The sequence below is a fragment of the Eulemur rufifrons genome, chromosome 30, assembly GCF_041146395.1.
Source record: "Eulemur rufifrons isolate Redbay chromosome 30, OSU_ERuf_1, whole genome shotgun sequence".
Classification (NCBI taxonomy): domain Eukaryota; kingdom Metazoa; phylum Chordata; class Mammalia; order Primates; family Lemuridae; genus Eulemur; species Eulemur rufifrons.
The window spans coordinates 91,724,308-91,742,587 of NC_091012.1; the positions used below are offsets into that span (position 1 = coordinate 91,724,308).

General features: G+C 42.1%; 1 protein-coding gene across 5 annotated transcripts in view; it reads right to left on the reverse strand.

The window, feature by feature from the left end:
- Window positions 1-18,280, reverse strand: part of DLG3 (discs large MAGUK scaffold protein 3) — a 54,502-nt gene that overhangs the window by 12,667 nt on the left and 23,555 nt on the right. For 4 of the 5 annotated variants that reach the window (XM_069463991.1, XM_069463990.1, XM_069463992.1 and 1 more), the window contains one exon: window positions 10,073-10,187. In XM_069463991.1, coding sequence (XP_069320092.1) covers window positions 10,073-10,187 — 115 coding nt within the window. The remainder of the gene's footprint in view (window positions 1-10,072; window positions 10,188-18,280) is intronic. The other variant, XM_069463994.1, reaches the window with a different exon arrangement.

The following is an 18,280-nucleotide window of genomic DNA, read 5'->3' on the forward strand; positions in this document are numbered from 1 at the left end:
CACGTGTAAGTCCAAATGAAAGACAGAACATAGTAAAACCATGGAAACAATAAAATACTCATCTACTGTTTAAAGTTCTTGAAACAGAATCCTTAAAAATCAATGTCAGAGGATTTGAAAATGAAAATACCCAACTCTAACAAAAAGCCCTGTTTTCTCTCAGTTTACATATTCAAGGCAGTAAGGAGAGCAACAGAGTCCAGCAGATAAGGAGGTGACGTTCGTGAGGTGCTTTCTGGGCTCCATGTGACAGAATCAAATCTGAATGCATTCACACTGTCTGAGTCCTGTGTTTCCTAAAGCAAGGAAGGCATTCTGTCAGCCACTCCTACTTACTTAGACAAGCATCATGAAGCGACCTTATTCTCAGCAACAATGAGAAAACACTTAAAGTCAGTATGGGCCACAAAGATTAGAACAAATGCGGTAAGGAAAAGAACAGAATTTGGGTTAAGCACAAATTAGTTGAAGGAAGGGAGGAAGGAGGGGAGGGAGGGAGGGAGATGTTAAAATGAATTAGGAAAGATTAGGATGAATTTGTAGAAGATTAGAAGGCAGAGTTTACTGGTTACAAGTTTAAAACACAATATACACTTTAGCACCTCACAGAACCATACTTGACCTTTGGCAACAGCAGCAACAAGCTGGAGTACCCATGGTAAAGTTGATGTAAACATGTTTTCCAGATGCCAGGAATCCAATTATTTGTAATTTTTTAAACATCTGAGGTTCAAATAAAGTTAATATAACAGTTTATTTCCAAGATGAATTTTAGGTACCTTACATTATTAAAACCCACAGAGCACAAGCAAAGTAAAAGCAAAATAAACACAGATCAAAGTTAACAAGGCTTTGCCAGTAGTTACCTCTGCACATTGGGAATTGTACCGTTTGTTTGTTTTTTTTAACTACAGCATGTGTTCCTTTTACAATCTTCAAAAAATATAAGTTAATTAAAAATGAAAGTGGGGAAACAAATATACTAAGCTTGAGTCATTTACTTCTGATGAGGAACACATTTGGCTCTAAGTTCCCTGGCAAGTAAGGCAAAAAAAGGAAGTTGTATTAACTCCAATTTCCCAATAAAAATCAGTACCCAAGTCTATCTGGATTTTGTTGATGACTTTATGAATGATGAATGAATGAGGAATATTGAATAAGAGGATGGATAATGCTTTTTTAAGCTATGATTTTATTGAAGACATAGAAACATAGTATCTGAATTTGAAATTCTGAACTAGAATATTATTCTCAGTTGGGAATGTAAAAGATGAATTAACAAGAATTTCCTTTTCTGTCAATCAGAACTGCAAATAGGAAAAGAACTTTGCAAAACATTGAGCCTTAGAGTTCATTTTGTCCAACTTCCTATCTAATGAAGGAAATTCCTTAGATATTCTGTAAATTTCTTTCCAGCTCTAGCATTTAGTAAGTCTGGGTCTTTCCTAGGTCTTCTCTACCAGGCTACACATTCCCAATTCCTTCAACAATCCTTTCCTTTGTCATGTTTTGATTTGTTTTCCAAACCCATGATGTGGATTTTCTCTAAATCCACTTTGTCTCTTTTGCCTGCTGAAATTTTGTTTGACTAAGAGCTAGAAAACTTCCTCACAGATGATGACGATAGCAAGACCCAGATATGCACAGGGCCTTATCTAGAGTTGCATGGGGTTGGGGGAGCCGGTGGGAGATAACTCTCAGATCAGAACTCTTAAATCTCAGAAAATTTCACAAGGTCAAAGTCACAGTCATGTGTCTATTACAAAAAAAAAAGCTAACGCTCCATTTGTCTACATCTAGAAATTACTATTCTTCCACTATTTAAATACTTACTGAGTCTTCTTTATGTGGGGCACTGTGTTAGATGCAAAAGCAAAGTAAGTTCCTGGCCCTGTGAAGCTTGCTATCTGACAGAGTATGTTGAGTATGTTATAGCAAGAGGCCCTGAAGGAGGACAAACCAACGCCTAAAAGCATTTACACGGAGTGTAGATCACATCTAGTTTGGGGAAGCTATGAGGAGGTATTGCTTTTTGAATTGGGCCTCAATGAAGGTTCAGGATTTCAAAAGGCGGAAACGGGGAGAGGTTCTTCCAGCTCCAGGGAACAGTGTAAGCAAAGGACTGGACTGTTGAGCTAAGGAGTTTGACATTAACTTACTAGGCCTTGTATGACCAACTTCATTGCCTCAGCTTTTTTATCCCATTACCAGGCTAAACTTTCCTGTGGAAATTAACCCACTAAAACATAACAGCCCAGAGTATTAAAGTCAAACAACCTCTCACATGACATGTATTTTCAAGTAATCAAAAAAAAGTATGTAAATTAGACCTTAATACATTTTTTAAAAATATCAATTACCTTTCTAGGATCTTTAAGTATGCTAAACTGTGGCTGTCTAGCAGTGACAGTCTCTCTGAGAAACAGCCTGGAATCCTAATGAAGTGACAGTTTGGCACCTTCTTACAAAAGCCTCATTTTAGGTCTGGTGAGAGGAGGAAGGAGCGTCTTTCTCCATAACACTGACATATCCTCTCCCTCCCCTTCCTATCCTTAGGGCAGGCACTAGAGATAGTCAAGGCAGATACTGCCCCTTTTAAATTGGACTGAACCACTGTCCCAGAACCGAAATCCCATACATGCAGAGCCCAGATGACACAGCAACCATTTCAACCCAATTCGAAAAGAGAGTGAGCAGGAAAAAAGAAAGCAAAACCTATTTGTCGCCACACACCTAAAGAAAGGCCATAATTAAGCATCTGCCACCTTGGTCTCACTTTACATATATGTGTGTGTGTGTGTGTGTGTGTGTGTGTGTGTGTATCAGCTTATCTGATAAAATTGTGTGTTGGGAGAATAGAAGCCTCAGAAATCTGGCCAGGCACGGTGGCTCACACCTGTAATCTTAGCACTCTGGGAGGCCAAGGTGGGAGGATCGCTTGAGGTCAGGAGTTTGAGACCAGCCTGAGCAAGAGTGAGACCCTGTTTCTACAGAAAACAGAAAAATTAGCTGGGCCTGGCGGCGTGTGCCTATAGTCCCAGCTTCTCAGGAAGCTGAGGCAGGAGGATCGCTTGAGCCCAGGAGTTTGAGGCTGCAGTGAGCTGTGATGATGCCACTGTACTCTAGCCCAGGCAACAGAGCAAGACTCTGTCTCAAAAAAAAAAAGCAGCAGCAGCAGCAGCAGCAACCTCAGAAAACCCCTTATTCTTTCTGGGTCTAGATAAAAAGAATTTCACAGAGGCCTCTGAATTAAGGACTTGGTCACATCACAAGGAAACACTGTGTCATGAGAGAACAAAGCTCATGGAAATATTACCATCCCCAACCTAAAGCCACAGTGCTTAATATACACAAAAGATGATTTGCCCCGGAATATGCTCCTCCTCAGTTAAGTCCATGCACCTCTATGAAGCCAGGGAGAGCTAGACCCTGGGTATTACTGTAACTTTTTAAATATCAAGGCCAGGCCAGAAAAATATTAAATTATTTAAGAGAAGGATAAAGAGTGTGGCACAGGAAAAATGTGACATGTAAAAACAAAGTAATAGTAGACAACAAAGCAGCTTTCCCGAGCTATCTCACCATCATAAGGAGCTGATGCAACTTCCCAGAGGTCTCTGGGTTTCAGTTCCTGAGCTAATCGTCAGCACTCTAGCTTTCAAGGCAGCTCCCTGTCTCACTAAGGAGAAAATGTTTCCAAAGGTCTTCAAAGATATGTTATTTAAGAGGTGACCTTTAAAATATCCCCTAAGAGATACATGCACACACCCACAAGGATAATGTACATGCTCAGGGGAACTTTGTTGAAGCTTCCTTTCAGCTGGGCCCTCCCTGCTGGATGGCAGAGCAAGAATATAATCAGTTCAAAGTGAACAGGTTATCAGGCAAAAATCTTTGTAGTTCAGATCCTAAATTGTGATACAGGGAAATCATAAGCACCTGGCACAGCCACCATGGTTGTCCTAGTGCACCAGAATGCAAAGAAAATGGCAACCACTAAGGAAACTGGTCAAGCAGGTTTCTCGATGCAAAGCAAATAAGAGCACTATAGTCTCAAAGACAAGGGGTTGACTCTGCTGAACTCACTTAGTATTGTGCTCAAGCCATCTGTCTAGCTGAGATGCTCTGTCAGCCCCCTCACCCCCTCAGCAACTCCTCTAAGGCCTGGTCCAAATCTTCCTTTGCTTTGTGATCCTGCCCACTCCAAATTTCCTTCTTCCAAATCCATATCATGTACTTTGCAGCAACTTTTCTTTATACTTTCTACTTATTGCTATTTAATTCTTGCAAGGGGTTTTTTTTTTTTTCTGAGACAAGGTCTCTCTCTGTCACTGAGGTTAGAGTGTGGTGGCATCATCATAGCTCACTACAACCTTAAACTCCTGGGTTGAAGTGATCCTCCTGCCTCAGCCTCCCAAGTAGCTGGGACTACAGGCGTGTGCCACCACACCCAGCTAAGTTTTCTATTTTTTTGTAGTGACAGGGTCTCACTCTTGCTCAGGCTGGTCTCAAACTCCGGGCCTCCATGCCTCAGCCTCCCAGAGTGCTAGGATTACAGGCGTGAGCCACCGGGCCTGGCCTTGCAAGGTTTTTTGATGTTTCATATTATATCGCCAAAGTGGAAGCCTTTTAAAGACTGAAACCATGTCTTATACTCTGTGTGGGATTCTGAATGCTTGTGAATCATAGATGAGACCAGGCTACTGGGGGTGGGGGTCCACAGAATATCCTCCCAGGTACTAGCCCTCAGAGTGTTCTCCCACTGTATTTCCCTTCCATAGGGAAGGGAAGTCTAAGACATCACTTTCTTCCTTTGGCCAGAAAGTACTGGATAAAGGGCACATATTATTTGAAGACTGAGCAGCCCATCCCTTGCCCAGTCCGTATAAAGCATGGACAGAAAGCTATAATGCAGCTGTCACTCATTAGCCCTCGACTTTAGTGAGAGAGTTAAAATTTCCAGCAGCCTCTAAAAAGCAGCCTAAAAGCCTGAACCCAAGCACTCAGGCAGGTACAGGCTGGGTTATCACAAGAGGAGTGAGTGCAGCTAGCAGCAAGTCAGGCCCCCCTGGCATAACTTGAAGAAGGGTGCATGGAGAGTAGGTGAGGGCACTTTTCCCCTTAGTCTATCTCAAAGTTTCAGGCCTTAGAGGGCAATTATGAAGTTAGAGAGGCATTCAAGGACCAATTAACCCACAATGAGTGGCTGTTCAGGGCTCACAGCACCTGCAGATAACAAGATGAGCTGAGGGATTACAAGTACAGGCCCAGTAGTGTTTGGGAACAGGCAGTTCCAGAAGTCACTGATGCAGGAAACTCTGCCTCACACTCTGGTAGCACTGAACACTTATATACATTGTTGTTGCTTTTTAAAATACATATTATCACCAATCCCAAATTCTGTCAGATAGTGAAGCCTGCCAATATTATCTTGTTGGCATCTTAATCCACTATTGAACTTTAATGAACAAGACCAGTTAGGCTCCGCCAAGCACCACCACTCTGGGTAAAGCGAAGAGTAGTTGCACAATTAATGTCTGCTTATTGACAGGAAGGAACATTCTCCAGCCTTCTTTGATGACCAAGCCACTATTTCTGACATTGTTTCTTGAATCAAGACTACAGATACCCCAACATTATTTCCTTTCTAGATTGGGAAGAAGACTGGGATGGCAGATGGCCAGTCAGGAGTCCAGGGCTCCCAACTGCCTGAATGCTGTCCTGTGGATGCAAAGAATGCAGCCAGGCTAGCCTGAACAGACTTTCAAAAGCTATTTCTACAAGTGTACTGTTGATCCTCTTGGCATTCTTTGGAGGACAAGGTTTTTCCTTCCCTCATTCAATAAATAGATAAATAAAAATAAAATACAAGTATAGAAGGAGATCATCCCTGGAATCCTAACCTACTCTGTGTCTTTGTACCGCCTTCATATCAGAATTGCCTGAGTTAAACACCTAGGCTCCCCAACCCTGAACAAGAGGCTCAAGAGAGGTATATTTCTGTGGACTTTTCCAGCGGGCAAGGCAAATTCACCCACAGAGCAAAACACTTAGGCTGGGCAGACCAAGGGGCTCTGCTTACCCTGCTCATCCATTTAAGAGATGATTCTACTATGGTGAAGGGTGGGGAAGGCCTTTCCCATCAAGTTACTGGTGACTTTTAAACCAAGTTTCATTTTCCAAATACTGTATCTTTCCTTCTTGCTCCTGCTCCCTGGTCCACAAGTCCCATCTCCCCTATGGTTAGCACAGCTGCAGCTCCCTTGAGTTTCACTTGCTATAACCTCAGTGCAGCTGTAAGAGGGTGTTAATTCTTCAAAATAGTTTTGCAAACCCATGCATACCAGAGAGGGATAGATACACAGGGGAAGGGAAGGGAGGAGAAACATGTCAGAAGAGTAAACAATAGCAAAATGAATTAGAGGTGAAACGCAAACAGAAAAAGTTTCCTTCACTTTAACAAATTTGTTGCTCAATCCTTTTTGGGTAGATGGCAAGCTGCCAGAGGGCAGAAATCACACCTATGCTTTACTGCTTTCCATATAGTAGGAGCGAAACAAAGTGTAAGGTTTAGTTATTTCAGTGATACAGAAAAAAATGTCTATTGTGACACGCAAGCAGTCATTCTTCAGTGTTCGATTGTTAAAAACATCCATTTTCCCAAACCTGGTGAATCTAACTCGATAGAAGAGGAGCCAGGGAATCTGTATTTTTTACTAACATTCCAGCTGATCCCTATCAGTAAGTTGGGGAAATGCTGAAAGAACCACACTTTATAGTCAGAGCAACCAGGTTCAAATTTCTTAGCTGTCTAACTGGAGCCTCAGTTTTCTTGTCTGCAAAATGGGAATCATATGTCTACTGTGTAGAATTATTAAAAGGATTTTAGAAGCCATTTAAAGAGAATAACAAAGGTCCTGACATATAGTAGGTGTTCCCTAAATGTTTATTCCCCTTTAACCTGAAGACACTGGGGAACTAGTGAAAGCTTCTGAGCAGATCATGTCCAGGTTATTGCTTTAGCTTCAACCCCCCTCTGCAACACCCAGGCAAATGGTTGCCCAGCCCCTTCTGTAACACCTTGAGTGACAAAAGATCAAATTTACTATATCCAGAAGCAGTCCATTCCATTTTCTGACAGTTTTAATCATTAGCTCTTCCTTCCTTGTGTTGAACAGATCTGCCTTGGGTGACAGGACAAATCTAATCCCTTTTCCACATGATAGGGTGAGGCAATTAATTTAGATAAGGAAAGTACAAGCTGCTAGTCCGAGGCATTGAAAGGGCAGCTTTATTTATGCACACGTGGGCAAGTAGTTGATATGCAGGTCTGGAGTTCAGTAAAGAGATCAAGGATGTCATTTATACAACAGGATTTGAAGCTGTGAAAATAAATGTCATTGCCATTTAGGGGGCAGAGCTAATGAAAGGTATTGAGGAATGGTCAGCAAGGTAAGAAGAGAGCCTTTAAAGAAGAAAGGTAATTCGTGGAAACAAATGTGGTGAAGAGGTCAGACCAATGTCAGAGAACCAGTCGTTAAATTTGACGACTAAGAAGTCACTGCTGATCCCTGATAGAGCCAAGCTTCTGCTCCTCTGGAGCTTCCCAGAGCTGCTCAGAACCACCACACTGAAAAGCAGATGCACACTTCCTTTCGAGCTAGTGAAAGAGAGGTGATATGAAGTAGCAGCAGCAAATACAGACGACTCTAACATTTCCTAACCGTTAAGACAGGTTTCTCCAAATAATGCTCCCATGCTCTTATCTTTTGGGGAAATACTACCTAGTACAGTCTCTCCTGGAGAATAATCACAAGAACGAACCCTGTTTTCCTCTGTTTCAGCCTGCATTTGCCCAACTTACTGAACCACTGATTTTTTTTCACACAATACTTTTAAAAAATTTTATTTATGTATTTATTTTGCAGAGATGGGGTCTTGCTATGTTGCCCAGGCTGGTCTCAAACTCCTGTCCTCAAGTGCTTCTCCTACCTCAGCCTTCCATCAGTGCCAGAATTACAGGAATTACAGGCCTGAGCCACCATGCTAGGCCCACACAATACTTATTAACATGTTGAGGAACTAGCATTTCCTGGCACATAATTTTGCAAATGCAGTAATCAAAAGAAGACAGACAATAGTTTAAGGGACCATTGGTATCAAGAGGATTTTTTTTCTTTTAAAAAATGGAAGAAGCTTAAATAAGTTTATATGCTGAAGAAAGGGAACCAAGTGCAGAGTTAAAGGCCAAAAACAGGAACAAAAGAAAAGAGAGCAAGCCAGGTTCCATTAAAGGGGTTAGCTTAGCAGAGGACTTCAGCTCACTGTTATAGCCATAAGACACTATTTCCCTAGCTTAAATCTAGTGATCACAAATGGTTACTATTTTCTAAACCATATCTACTTTCTTCAAAGGATACAGATGTTATCTAGACAAGGTTAAGGGCAGATTATATAAACTGATTCACTAGAAACAGAGTCATGGTCTCTACCCTCCTTCCCAGAGTTAGGCTGAATATATCCCTTGCCTGGGCCAGAGAAGGGTGTTCCAGATCAGGAACCAATGCCCCACTCCTCCTGCCCAGGCAGGGAGAATTCTAGCACAGGATAGGCAGAGAGGGGAAATCTAAAAATAAAGCTCTCCGAAGAAACTGTCTTGCCTAAAGAGCAGCTTCCCACGCACACTGGAGTGCCACATCTGCGGGGGCTGGAAGCACAGGAACGGAACAATCCTGACCAAGTCACATAAGCATTACCCATTTTTCAGGGGGTGACAGCACATTTCTGATTCTCCCCATCAGCACCCCAATGTCTAGGCTGCAGGCTTAGAGCAAGGGCTTTAGTGACAGACAACAGGACTTTCTTTTCTGGGAGACTAGGAAGATGGCCAGGGACTAGTCCAGCCTTCCTACCATTCTCCTCTCTTCACAGCAGATGAGCACAGCAAAGGCTCTCAACACAAAAGGAGTGGAGTTCTAGTGGGCTTTAGTAATAAGGAGGGGCTCCACTCCCTACCTCCCTGTAGCAGGGTTAGCTATTTATTGTCATATCACACTCCAAGGACACAGCAATTGTCACATTGCCAAGCAACTAGCAAATGTAGCCTCCCCACCCCTAACAGGTATCAGAGGCCACCAGAACAAGTTCAGCCCAAGAGCTTGATACAACCCCACACCTAAGCATTAAACACATGCCTTAGCTACTTACCGCCCAGGAGAGTAATTCCACCAACTCTTTCTCTAAGGGTTTTAACCTTGAAGAGATACAATGTACTTGCACCAAATTGTTGGAGTTTTGCCAAGAAATAAGGCAGGAAGAAGGAAACTATAGTGTTCATTTGGCAGTCCAGCTACTCAGGAGGTTTGTACTTTGACCTGACAAAGTATTATATTACACCTCAAGGGTCAGAAGCTCAACCTTGGAAATATCTCAGAATAGCTTTTAGTAGCAATACAATCAATGCTATATTATCTGTTCCTTCCACTCCCTCTTCCTAGGGAACATACACCATCCCATCCCATGATTCATAGATACAGCAGACCAATGCAGCAGGGGGTTGTGAGGGGGAATGGAAACACAATAAAACATCCAGAATGCAGCAACCTGCCAGTTCTTTGGTCTCTTAAAAGAGACCCTGTACCAGAACACTGTGATAGTTGATATGCTCAGATCCAAATCCTGATTATCTATTATGCATATGTGCAAGGGGATGAGGGGTGCCAAGTTTTCCCCTCAAAGCACAGATTGCAAGCAAAGTACTTTGAACATTTGACTGCTATTTGAATGCTGACTAGCAACAATCACCCAACAGTCTTTTACAATTAGAGCAAACTGAAATTTTCCTGTACTGACTGACCCATACTGAGTCATTCATGAGCGAAAAGGAAGAAGCCAGCTCACAAAAGGGAGGAGATACTGACCATAAAATACACAACCTGAGCATACAGTGAGAAGTGTTATTTTAGTACTGGGAGTACACACTCCCTACCCCACTAGTTAAACAAGAAGGGTTGGGTTGGCACAGAGCTCCCCTCCTCCAGCACAAGGCCTGGTACTCAGAAGGGCAACTTACCTGACATACAAGGACCTCTTCTCACTGGTTCGGAGGGACCCAGACCCAGAGCTCATGCTGCTGTTCATCATTTGTTCTCGTAAGTCATGTATCTTCGATTCAAAGCGACTGTACTCTGTCAGGGAAACAAGGGAAAAGGCAAGAAAAGAATGAACCCAAGGAGCTCCCCTGAGTCTGCATGCCACCGGCCAAAAAGCCATGAGGACACTTGGCTTCAAAGCAGCCAGAGCCAGCCCAGTCAATGTTTGCTTTGATAAGCAAAGTCCCTCCTCCAAGCACGGAAAGACAGACTTCCCTCCACTCCCAGACTAATAGAAGGAAAGAATGCACCTGAAAAGGGAATAGCATTTGGGCATGTGAAATGAAAACAGCTCTTATCTGCCTCAAAATGTCACTGATCCTTGAAAAAATAACAACCGGAAAGAGCTTCCAGCGCAACCTTTATAAATCTTTAGAGCCGACACTAACACAGCCCAAGGAGAGCAGATGGGAAAGGAGACTTTCCCAAAAAGCATATTGCAGAGAAGAACAGATGGCCCTGAGACTCAGACTGGAGGGGCTGGAAAGGACCTGAAGTCACTATATCATTGTTAAGCGAGGAAGACAATTTTTGGGGGATGACTTCTTTTGGGGGGTGGAGATGCTGGAACCCAGTACAGAGGTAAAAACAAACTTCACAACCATATGAGGAGAATTCAAGCTCTTCTGAGTTATTTCCCTTTCAACAGACAACCTCTTTGGCTTCAGTAACAATAAAACATTAAAACATAAATTCTCCCAAACCTAGAAGTCTGCTGACACCTCTCACCTCCGAAATCATCTGGTCAGTGAGGTCATAAGTTCATGCCCAGCCTTGTAGCCTACTGAGAACATCACAACAGCCTCAAACAGCCCTATCACCCTAGAAAGGTAACTACAGGTTTATGCCCAATTTAAGAAAACCTGATACAGGAAAATTAACTCTAGCTGTGCAATTATTATAAAAGGCTTTTTATAGGGCTGTTTGCTGTGACGTTCTCCTAGTACATTTAAAATATGATATTCACACTTACCACACACACACAATTACACATGTTCCAGGTCTATAATTGCTGCAAAAATGGGGTATATCTAAGGCACAAGCTATGGAAATGGTAGAAAACAGGCATACTTCACTGTGACAAGCTGACTTTAAAGAAGTCAAAATTTATACTAGGGGTTGAATGTTGGGGAACCGCTTTAAAAACCAAACAAATTTCCAGGAGAAAAAAATTCCACAAAAGCGTTTTCATGCACCATAGACAGCTGGCAAGAAGCATCCCCACCTAGTTGGTATGACTCTACAGGAAAAAACAAAACACCTGTTCCAACACCTGACGCTCCCTCTTCCCGCAGCAAAGCAACCTGACCTTCAGCTGGGTATAAAGGGAAATGCTAAAAAGCCTAAAGAGGAGGGAATGGCATTCTAAGTCACGTAAATAGCCTCTTCTCAACAAAGTTTCTTTTTGTTCACTGCTGATATCAATGAAGCCAACTGGTTAAATTCATTTGCTCTTTCATTCATCACGCACTGGTGTTATGGTGATTTGTCCTCATTACCTACTCTCATCCCTGAAATCCTGGAGGAAGCAGTTAAGTCACTGACTCACTCATTAAAGTTGGGAGCAAAAAAGAGACAACAGGTGCACAACGACCCTGTTTTTAGGGTTACACAGCAACACATCATTATCAATGAGGTACCCCAATCTAAAGGTAGAGGGTGATGACTAATTTGTCATAGAAGCCTTGGACTGCTGGAGAGCACAGCAGCAGGAAGGCCAATTGACCTTTAGAGACAGCTCAGACACTGGCCCCACCCCAGGGCTCAGCCCTCTACGCTGGGAGGGGGTCGGTTCTCCTTGGTTCCTTTCTGGTGCTCTGAACTCACCAACTAAGGAGAGAACCACGTGAGACAAAGAGATTTTATGATCAGGCAGTCCTTTCTTGGAGAAGATAAGTAAAAGACAGAACTATGTATTGAACCCAGAACAAATAAATATACGTAATCTATCTTTAAGCTGTTTTTCTCCTCTCAAAATTTGTTTATATATTACCTTCTTTGCAATTGATGTGCCCACTGAACTCCAACTTAGCAGCGGGTCACGGCAGTTGCTTGGTGACTACGTTTCTTAAAAAATGCTTTAAAAAACCACCACCAAACCACCATTTCCTCAAAGCTCCTAATCCAAGGCTGATAATTCTGGGCCACAGGGCCCACTTAAAATAAACTACAGAAAGAGAGCAAAGCTATTGTTTAAAGGAATCCACTTTTGTTTTTAAATGTGCTACTTAGATTTCAAGTTTATTAAATTGTGTTTTATTCATTCTTTTTTTCATTCAGATGATCCCCGTAGACTTCCTGCTACTCATCAGTCTTTGGCTTCTATTCGTAGAGTTACCTAATGTCCATTGCACAGAGTAGCCTTTGAATAAATGATTGTTGGGTAAATGAGGAGCAAATTAGAAAGCTGTCCAAGTCGATGCTTCTGTTCTCAAACTAATAAACCTAATGGTTTATTTAACTGATGGCTGCCAGCTTCACTGATGGCTTGGAAAGTAAGAAGCATTCCCATTTACTTTTGTTCCTGAGGTTAACTAGTGGGAGCAACTGGGGTTTATGTTTTTTAAACACCATTTTGAGATGTTAATAACTCACAAAGGGCAGCTGGTTAACACTTTGTATACAACAAAAGAAAAAAATCATTCTAACAAAAAGCTGTTTAGACTAAAGATACATAGTACTTCATCTTAATATTAGGGGTATCATTTTCCCAGGATAAAAACTTCACTTAAAAAGCATCTGTGGGCCGGGCGTAGTGGCTCACACCTGTAATCCTAGCACTCTGGGAAGCCGAGGCAGGAGGATTGCTCGAGCTCAGGAGTTAGAGACCAGCCTGAGCAAGAGTGAGACCCCCGTCTCTACTAAAAAATAGAAAGAAATTATCTGGACAACTAAAAATATATATAGAAAATAAAATTAGCCAGGCATGGTGGCACATGCCTGTAGTCCCAGCTACTCGGGAGGCTGAGGCAGTAGGATCACTTAAGCCCAGGAGTTTGAGGTTGCTGTGAGCTAGGCTGACGCCACGGCACTCACTCTAGCCAGGGCAACAGAGTGAGACTCTGTCTCAAAAAAAAAAAAAAAAAAGCATCTGTGGGCCAGGGGCACTTACACATGTAATCCCAGCACTTTGGAAGGCTGAAGTGGGAGGATCACTTGAGACCAGGAGTTCCAGACCAGCCTGGGCAACATAGTGAGACACCTTCTCTACCAAAAATAAGAAAAATTAGCCAGGTGTGGTGGCACACACTTGTAGCCCCAGCTAATTAGGAGGCTGACGCAGGAGTATCACTTCTCTTGAGCCCAGAAGTTCGAGGTTGCAGTGAGCGATGATTGTGCCACTGCACTCCAGCCTGCATAAAAGAGCAAGACCCTGTCTCTTAAAAAAAAAAAAAAAAAAAAAAAAAGAAGCATCTATCGCAATTCTAAGACTTCACAACTTGCCAAGGTCCCTCCTTCCTTTCCATTCATAACTAACAGCCATCATAGCCTTCACTGGAAGGGCATCTCCTAGGCCAAGGTCACTGTCTAGGAAGCCCACCTGACCAGCCTCTAACCCAAAGGGCCCACTCTAAAGAAGCAATACATTACTAAAATCTCAAGTCTACTAAAGAGTGCATTATTCATTTTTTTCCCCAGATGAACCCAACCATTAGTGACCCACAAAGATATCCACAATGAATCATCCTTTGCTCCCTTTTGCCAGTTGCTATCACAGAAAGAGAAACAAGTGGGAGGGGGCACAATTAGAAGTCAGTACTGAAACAGGGTTTCTCACTGACCACCTACAGTGCCTCTAAAAGATCAGGATTTTGGACCTCACTCCAGACACACAGAATCAGAACCTACAGAGCCAGGGCCTAGGAATTTGCATTTTAATGAGCATCAAGGTGATTCTGATGCCTGATAAAGTTTGAAACTGCTGGTCTTGACTTACAGAATTGAGTTTTGTTTTTTAGTTCAGAGAAGGATAAGGCAAAGATTCTGCAGTGTGTCTCAAAAGGCAGGACAAAAGGGTTGGAAAGTTCTCAAAAATAAAATTTGTCTTGAGTCAAAGTTTTAAGTGTGTAAAAATAAATAAATAAATAAATAAAATTCATCACTACAACTGCAAATCCCATGGGAAAGGAAAGTGCTAAAGAAGCCACAGTCCTATGTGCCTGGAGAGAAAGCTGATGAGTTTGCTTTTTTAAAATTATAAAAGTAACGTGATTTTTTAAAAAATCTTTAACTTTTTTCTTTAAACATTTCTGTATCATTTCTCCATCCCACTACCCAGAAGTAACCACTGCTGGAATTTTTAGTATGTATCCTTCCAGCCTTACTTCCATACATATATAAAAAGAAAATCAAAGTCTCAGGGCCACTCCCCCAACTCCTTATGCAAAACAGAAGGTAAAGGCCTCAGGCACCTGTGAAGAACTGGCCACACAGATCATTCATTAAGAAAATTTTCTTTCTGACCTCCCATAAGCAAGGACATGCAAATTGTAACTACATCTAGTACCTAAAACTAAAGCCTGTTTGACTCTGCACTAATTATGAATTACAAGTTTGTCTTTACCAGTAACAAAACTGGAGACACATAGGATCAGACATTCTTCCACCTACCTAGGGACATCTACATAATTGCTGCTTCCTCCACTCCCTTTTCCCCTTCTATTATTCCCACTGTTTTATGTAAAATGTAGATTTCCTGGCCTCACAAGAAGGTAACCACTTTGCCTCATGAGCCCCCATCCTCCTGCCTTTTTCCCTTCTCTCTGTATGCCTTTAAAATGCTGAAGCTTCCAACTTCCCCTTCGGAAAAACAGCCACAGTACTGTCTGCAGTTCGTGTGTTTCCAAGATGCACCCTCAACTTTTGCTTAATAAACTTCCACTGACTGAGATTTTTGCCTCAGTCACTTATGAGTCGACACATATATTGTTTATCTATATGCACTCAAAACTCACACACATACTTTTTTCATTCTCTGATATGTCATGAAAACCCATCCATGTCAGTATGTAGAGACTGACCTTCTTTTTAATAGCTGCGTAGCATTTCATATAATGGATAGGCCACAATTTATTTGGTCATATTCCAATTGATGCACACTTAAGTTGTTTATAATTCTTAATATCACAATCTATGCTGCGTTGTATATTTGTATGAGCATTTCTATAGCATAGGTTACTAGAAGTGAAACTACAGGATCAAATTATATGCACATTAAAAATTTTGATTGCTACTGCCAAATTGAACTGGAACATTCTGAAACCTTTGTTGCTGTAAATGAGTATAAACTGTTCTAAAGCTTCCAGCACCTTTTCTGTTTCAGAAGAAGTGGAGGCAGAATTTACCTTTGAGGACAGATTAATCCATTGTTTGAAGAAAAACACTTTAATGAGCTTTTTAGTTATGCAAAAGTAAAGTCAAGATTTTATTCTGGAAGGGACAAAGACAAAGAGCAGCTAAAATGTTCTCTGTGCATAATAATGGGAAGGGCTGCTCTTCTAGTGGGTGGAGTTGCTGGTTCTCTGGGGTAGGCCTCAGCCCTGGGGGTCTTGTTCTTCCTCCCTCCCACCCCCCACCCCACCCCCACTGTTTCTTAACTCAGGGTTTCAGCCTCCACCTATGTGATACTGTATCTACCTCTAAAAGTATCAACTGGACCACTTTGCCTCCTTGCCACCACTTGAAAACCAAGCTTTTCTTCCTTTATACCAAAACTCCCCTTACTGTTAATGACACCTCCTCTTTTCCCCTGCACATAACCCGTGTATTTCCTCAAGTTTTGCTGATGTTTCTTCCTAATTGCTTCCTCAATCCATCTCTTTCATTGTCATTGCCTTGCTGTTGATTTTGCCTTACTTAATCTTCTCTTGACTATTTTATCTGTCTCACTACCTTGCATTGATGTCATCTCTTCTCTGGGCCACTGTTATATTGCCCTAACTGGTCTTCTTCCCCAGGCTTCCCAAACTCTAATCCAGCTTAGGTTATTTGAAAAGCCTTCCTAAAACTTCCATTTGTACCCCCCGTCCAAGTATCCATAATAACTCAACAGCAACTAAAGAATTTTACTTTACTCTTTCAACTAAACTTTCAAGGACTGCTACAACCATCCTCCCATCACACCCAGCCTATCCATCCCATCTCTCAATTGCACAGGTCCTTTTTTGAGCTAGCCTGCCTGGAACCCTTGAACACAACTTGTTCAGTTCTGTTATTCCCTCGTTCTGGAATTTTCTCATCTGCCTGCCACTGAACATCCTTTATACGCTTTCACCACCTTCCTTTCCTCATCCCAGAAGTTTTGTTCAATCGCTTATTTATTCAAATATTTACTGAATGTCTACTGTGTGTCAGGCATTGTGCTAGCTGCTGGGAATATAATGGTAATCAAAATGGTCCCTAGAAATTACAATCACAAAACAAACAACTATTTAATTACAATTTCAATTATAATGATGATAACTGCTATGAAGAAAATGCTAAGAGAGAGACTAACAGAATGACCTAACTTACTGTGGGAGGGGAGCTGGGGTACCACAAAGGTTTCCCTGAGGAAGTGACATTGAAGCTGATTGCAGGGGAAGCGGGGTGGTGGTGAAGAAAGCATTCCAGACAGAAAGAACAGCATTATGTAAGGGGCACAAAAATGTATGGAACACCGGAAAGTCAGGGGATAATGGCAGGAGATCAGACTAAGAGGTAGTGGTCAGATCATACAAGGCCTTATAGACTATGGTAAGGATATTTGCTTTTATCTTAAGAGTAACAGAAAGAAGCCAGATTCTGAGAAAAGATTCTGAGAAAAGGAATGACATGCTCAAGTGTGTGTGTTACTTTGGCTATTGTGGACAGTAAGTGTGGTGTCTTACATCTAGCTTTAAGTTTCTTGACAGAAAAAGATCATGCTTTCTCTTTTTGTGTATCTCCTCAGTCCCTAGTAGCCCCTGCTCTTATAGCATCCAAACCAGCTAGCCCTCCAGCCTCTGCTCAAACACGTCCAATGCTGGGAAATTCTCTAATTCCTAATTACTAGACAACAGTATTCAAGAGAAAATTCTTGGGTTGAGGGCCACCTCTTTTGCCAGCTGGTCCCAATTTTGTTTAAAACAGCATAAAACATGATGAGTCTTCTTCTTCATAACAGTGTGAAGGAACAGTTTAAAGAAGGTCGATGAGCTGAGTGGGAAAAGTATAGAGGAGGTTCCAAAACTACAGACTAAGATGGAGTAGAAAAAAGGAAGAGTGCAAACAGGGGAAGAGGAAGTGGCGGCAGGTTGGGGGCCAGATTCTAAGAGATTGAGATGAGACTTTTCTTTCTAGGCAGTGGGAACTTCTATTAAATGTTTAAAAATAGGAAAGTGATACAATTAGAACTAGGTTTGGGAGAAAATTATTCTGGGAGTGTAATATAGACTGGAGGACAGAGGGAGAGATAACTGAGACCAGGAAGCTATTCTACTAGTACAGACAATAATATCAAAGGCCTGACATAGTATGGAGTCAATGAGGATAGAAAGAAGAGACAAGAATTAAGAAATAGGCCGGGCGCGGTGGCTCACGCCTGTAATCCTAGCACTCTGGGAGGCCGAGGCGGGTGGATTGCTCAAGGTCAGGAGTTCGAGACCAGCCTGAGCAAGAGCGAGACCCCGTCTCTACTAAAAATAGAAAAAAATTATATGGACAACTAAAAAATATATATATAGAAAAATTAGCCGGGCATAGTGGCGCATGCCTGTAGTCCCAGCTACTCGGGAGGCTGAGGCAGGAGGATCGCTTGAGCCCAGGAGTTTGAGGTTGCTGTGAGCTAGGCTGACGCCACGGCACTCACTCTAGCCTGGGCAACAGAGTGAGACTCTGTCTCAAAAAAAAAAAAAAAAAAAAAGAATTAAGAAATATGTTGGAGCTAGAAAAGAGAAAATTTGACATCTGATTGGATGTAGGGCAAGAAAGGACCAAAGGCAAAGGATCTGAACTTTGTCCTGGGAGACAAGGAAAAGGTGGGATAACATCAGCTATAATAGAGAATGGTCATCATGTCCTCAAAATGTTATCTCCTCTCCAGGCTAAATAGTGTTACTTCCTTAACCATTTTTTACCTAACATAGTTTCCAGATCCTCTACTACCTTTT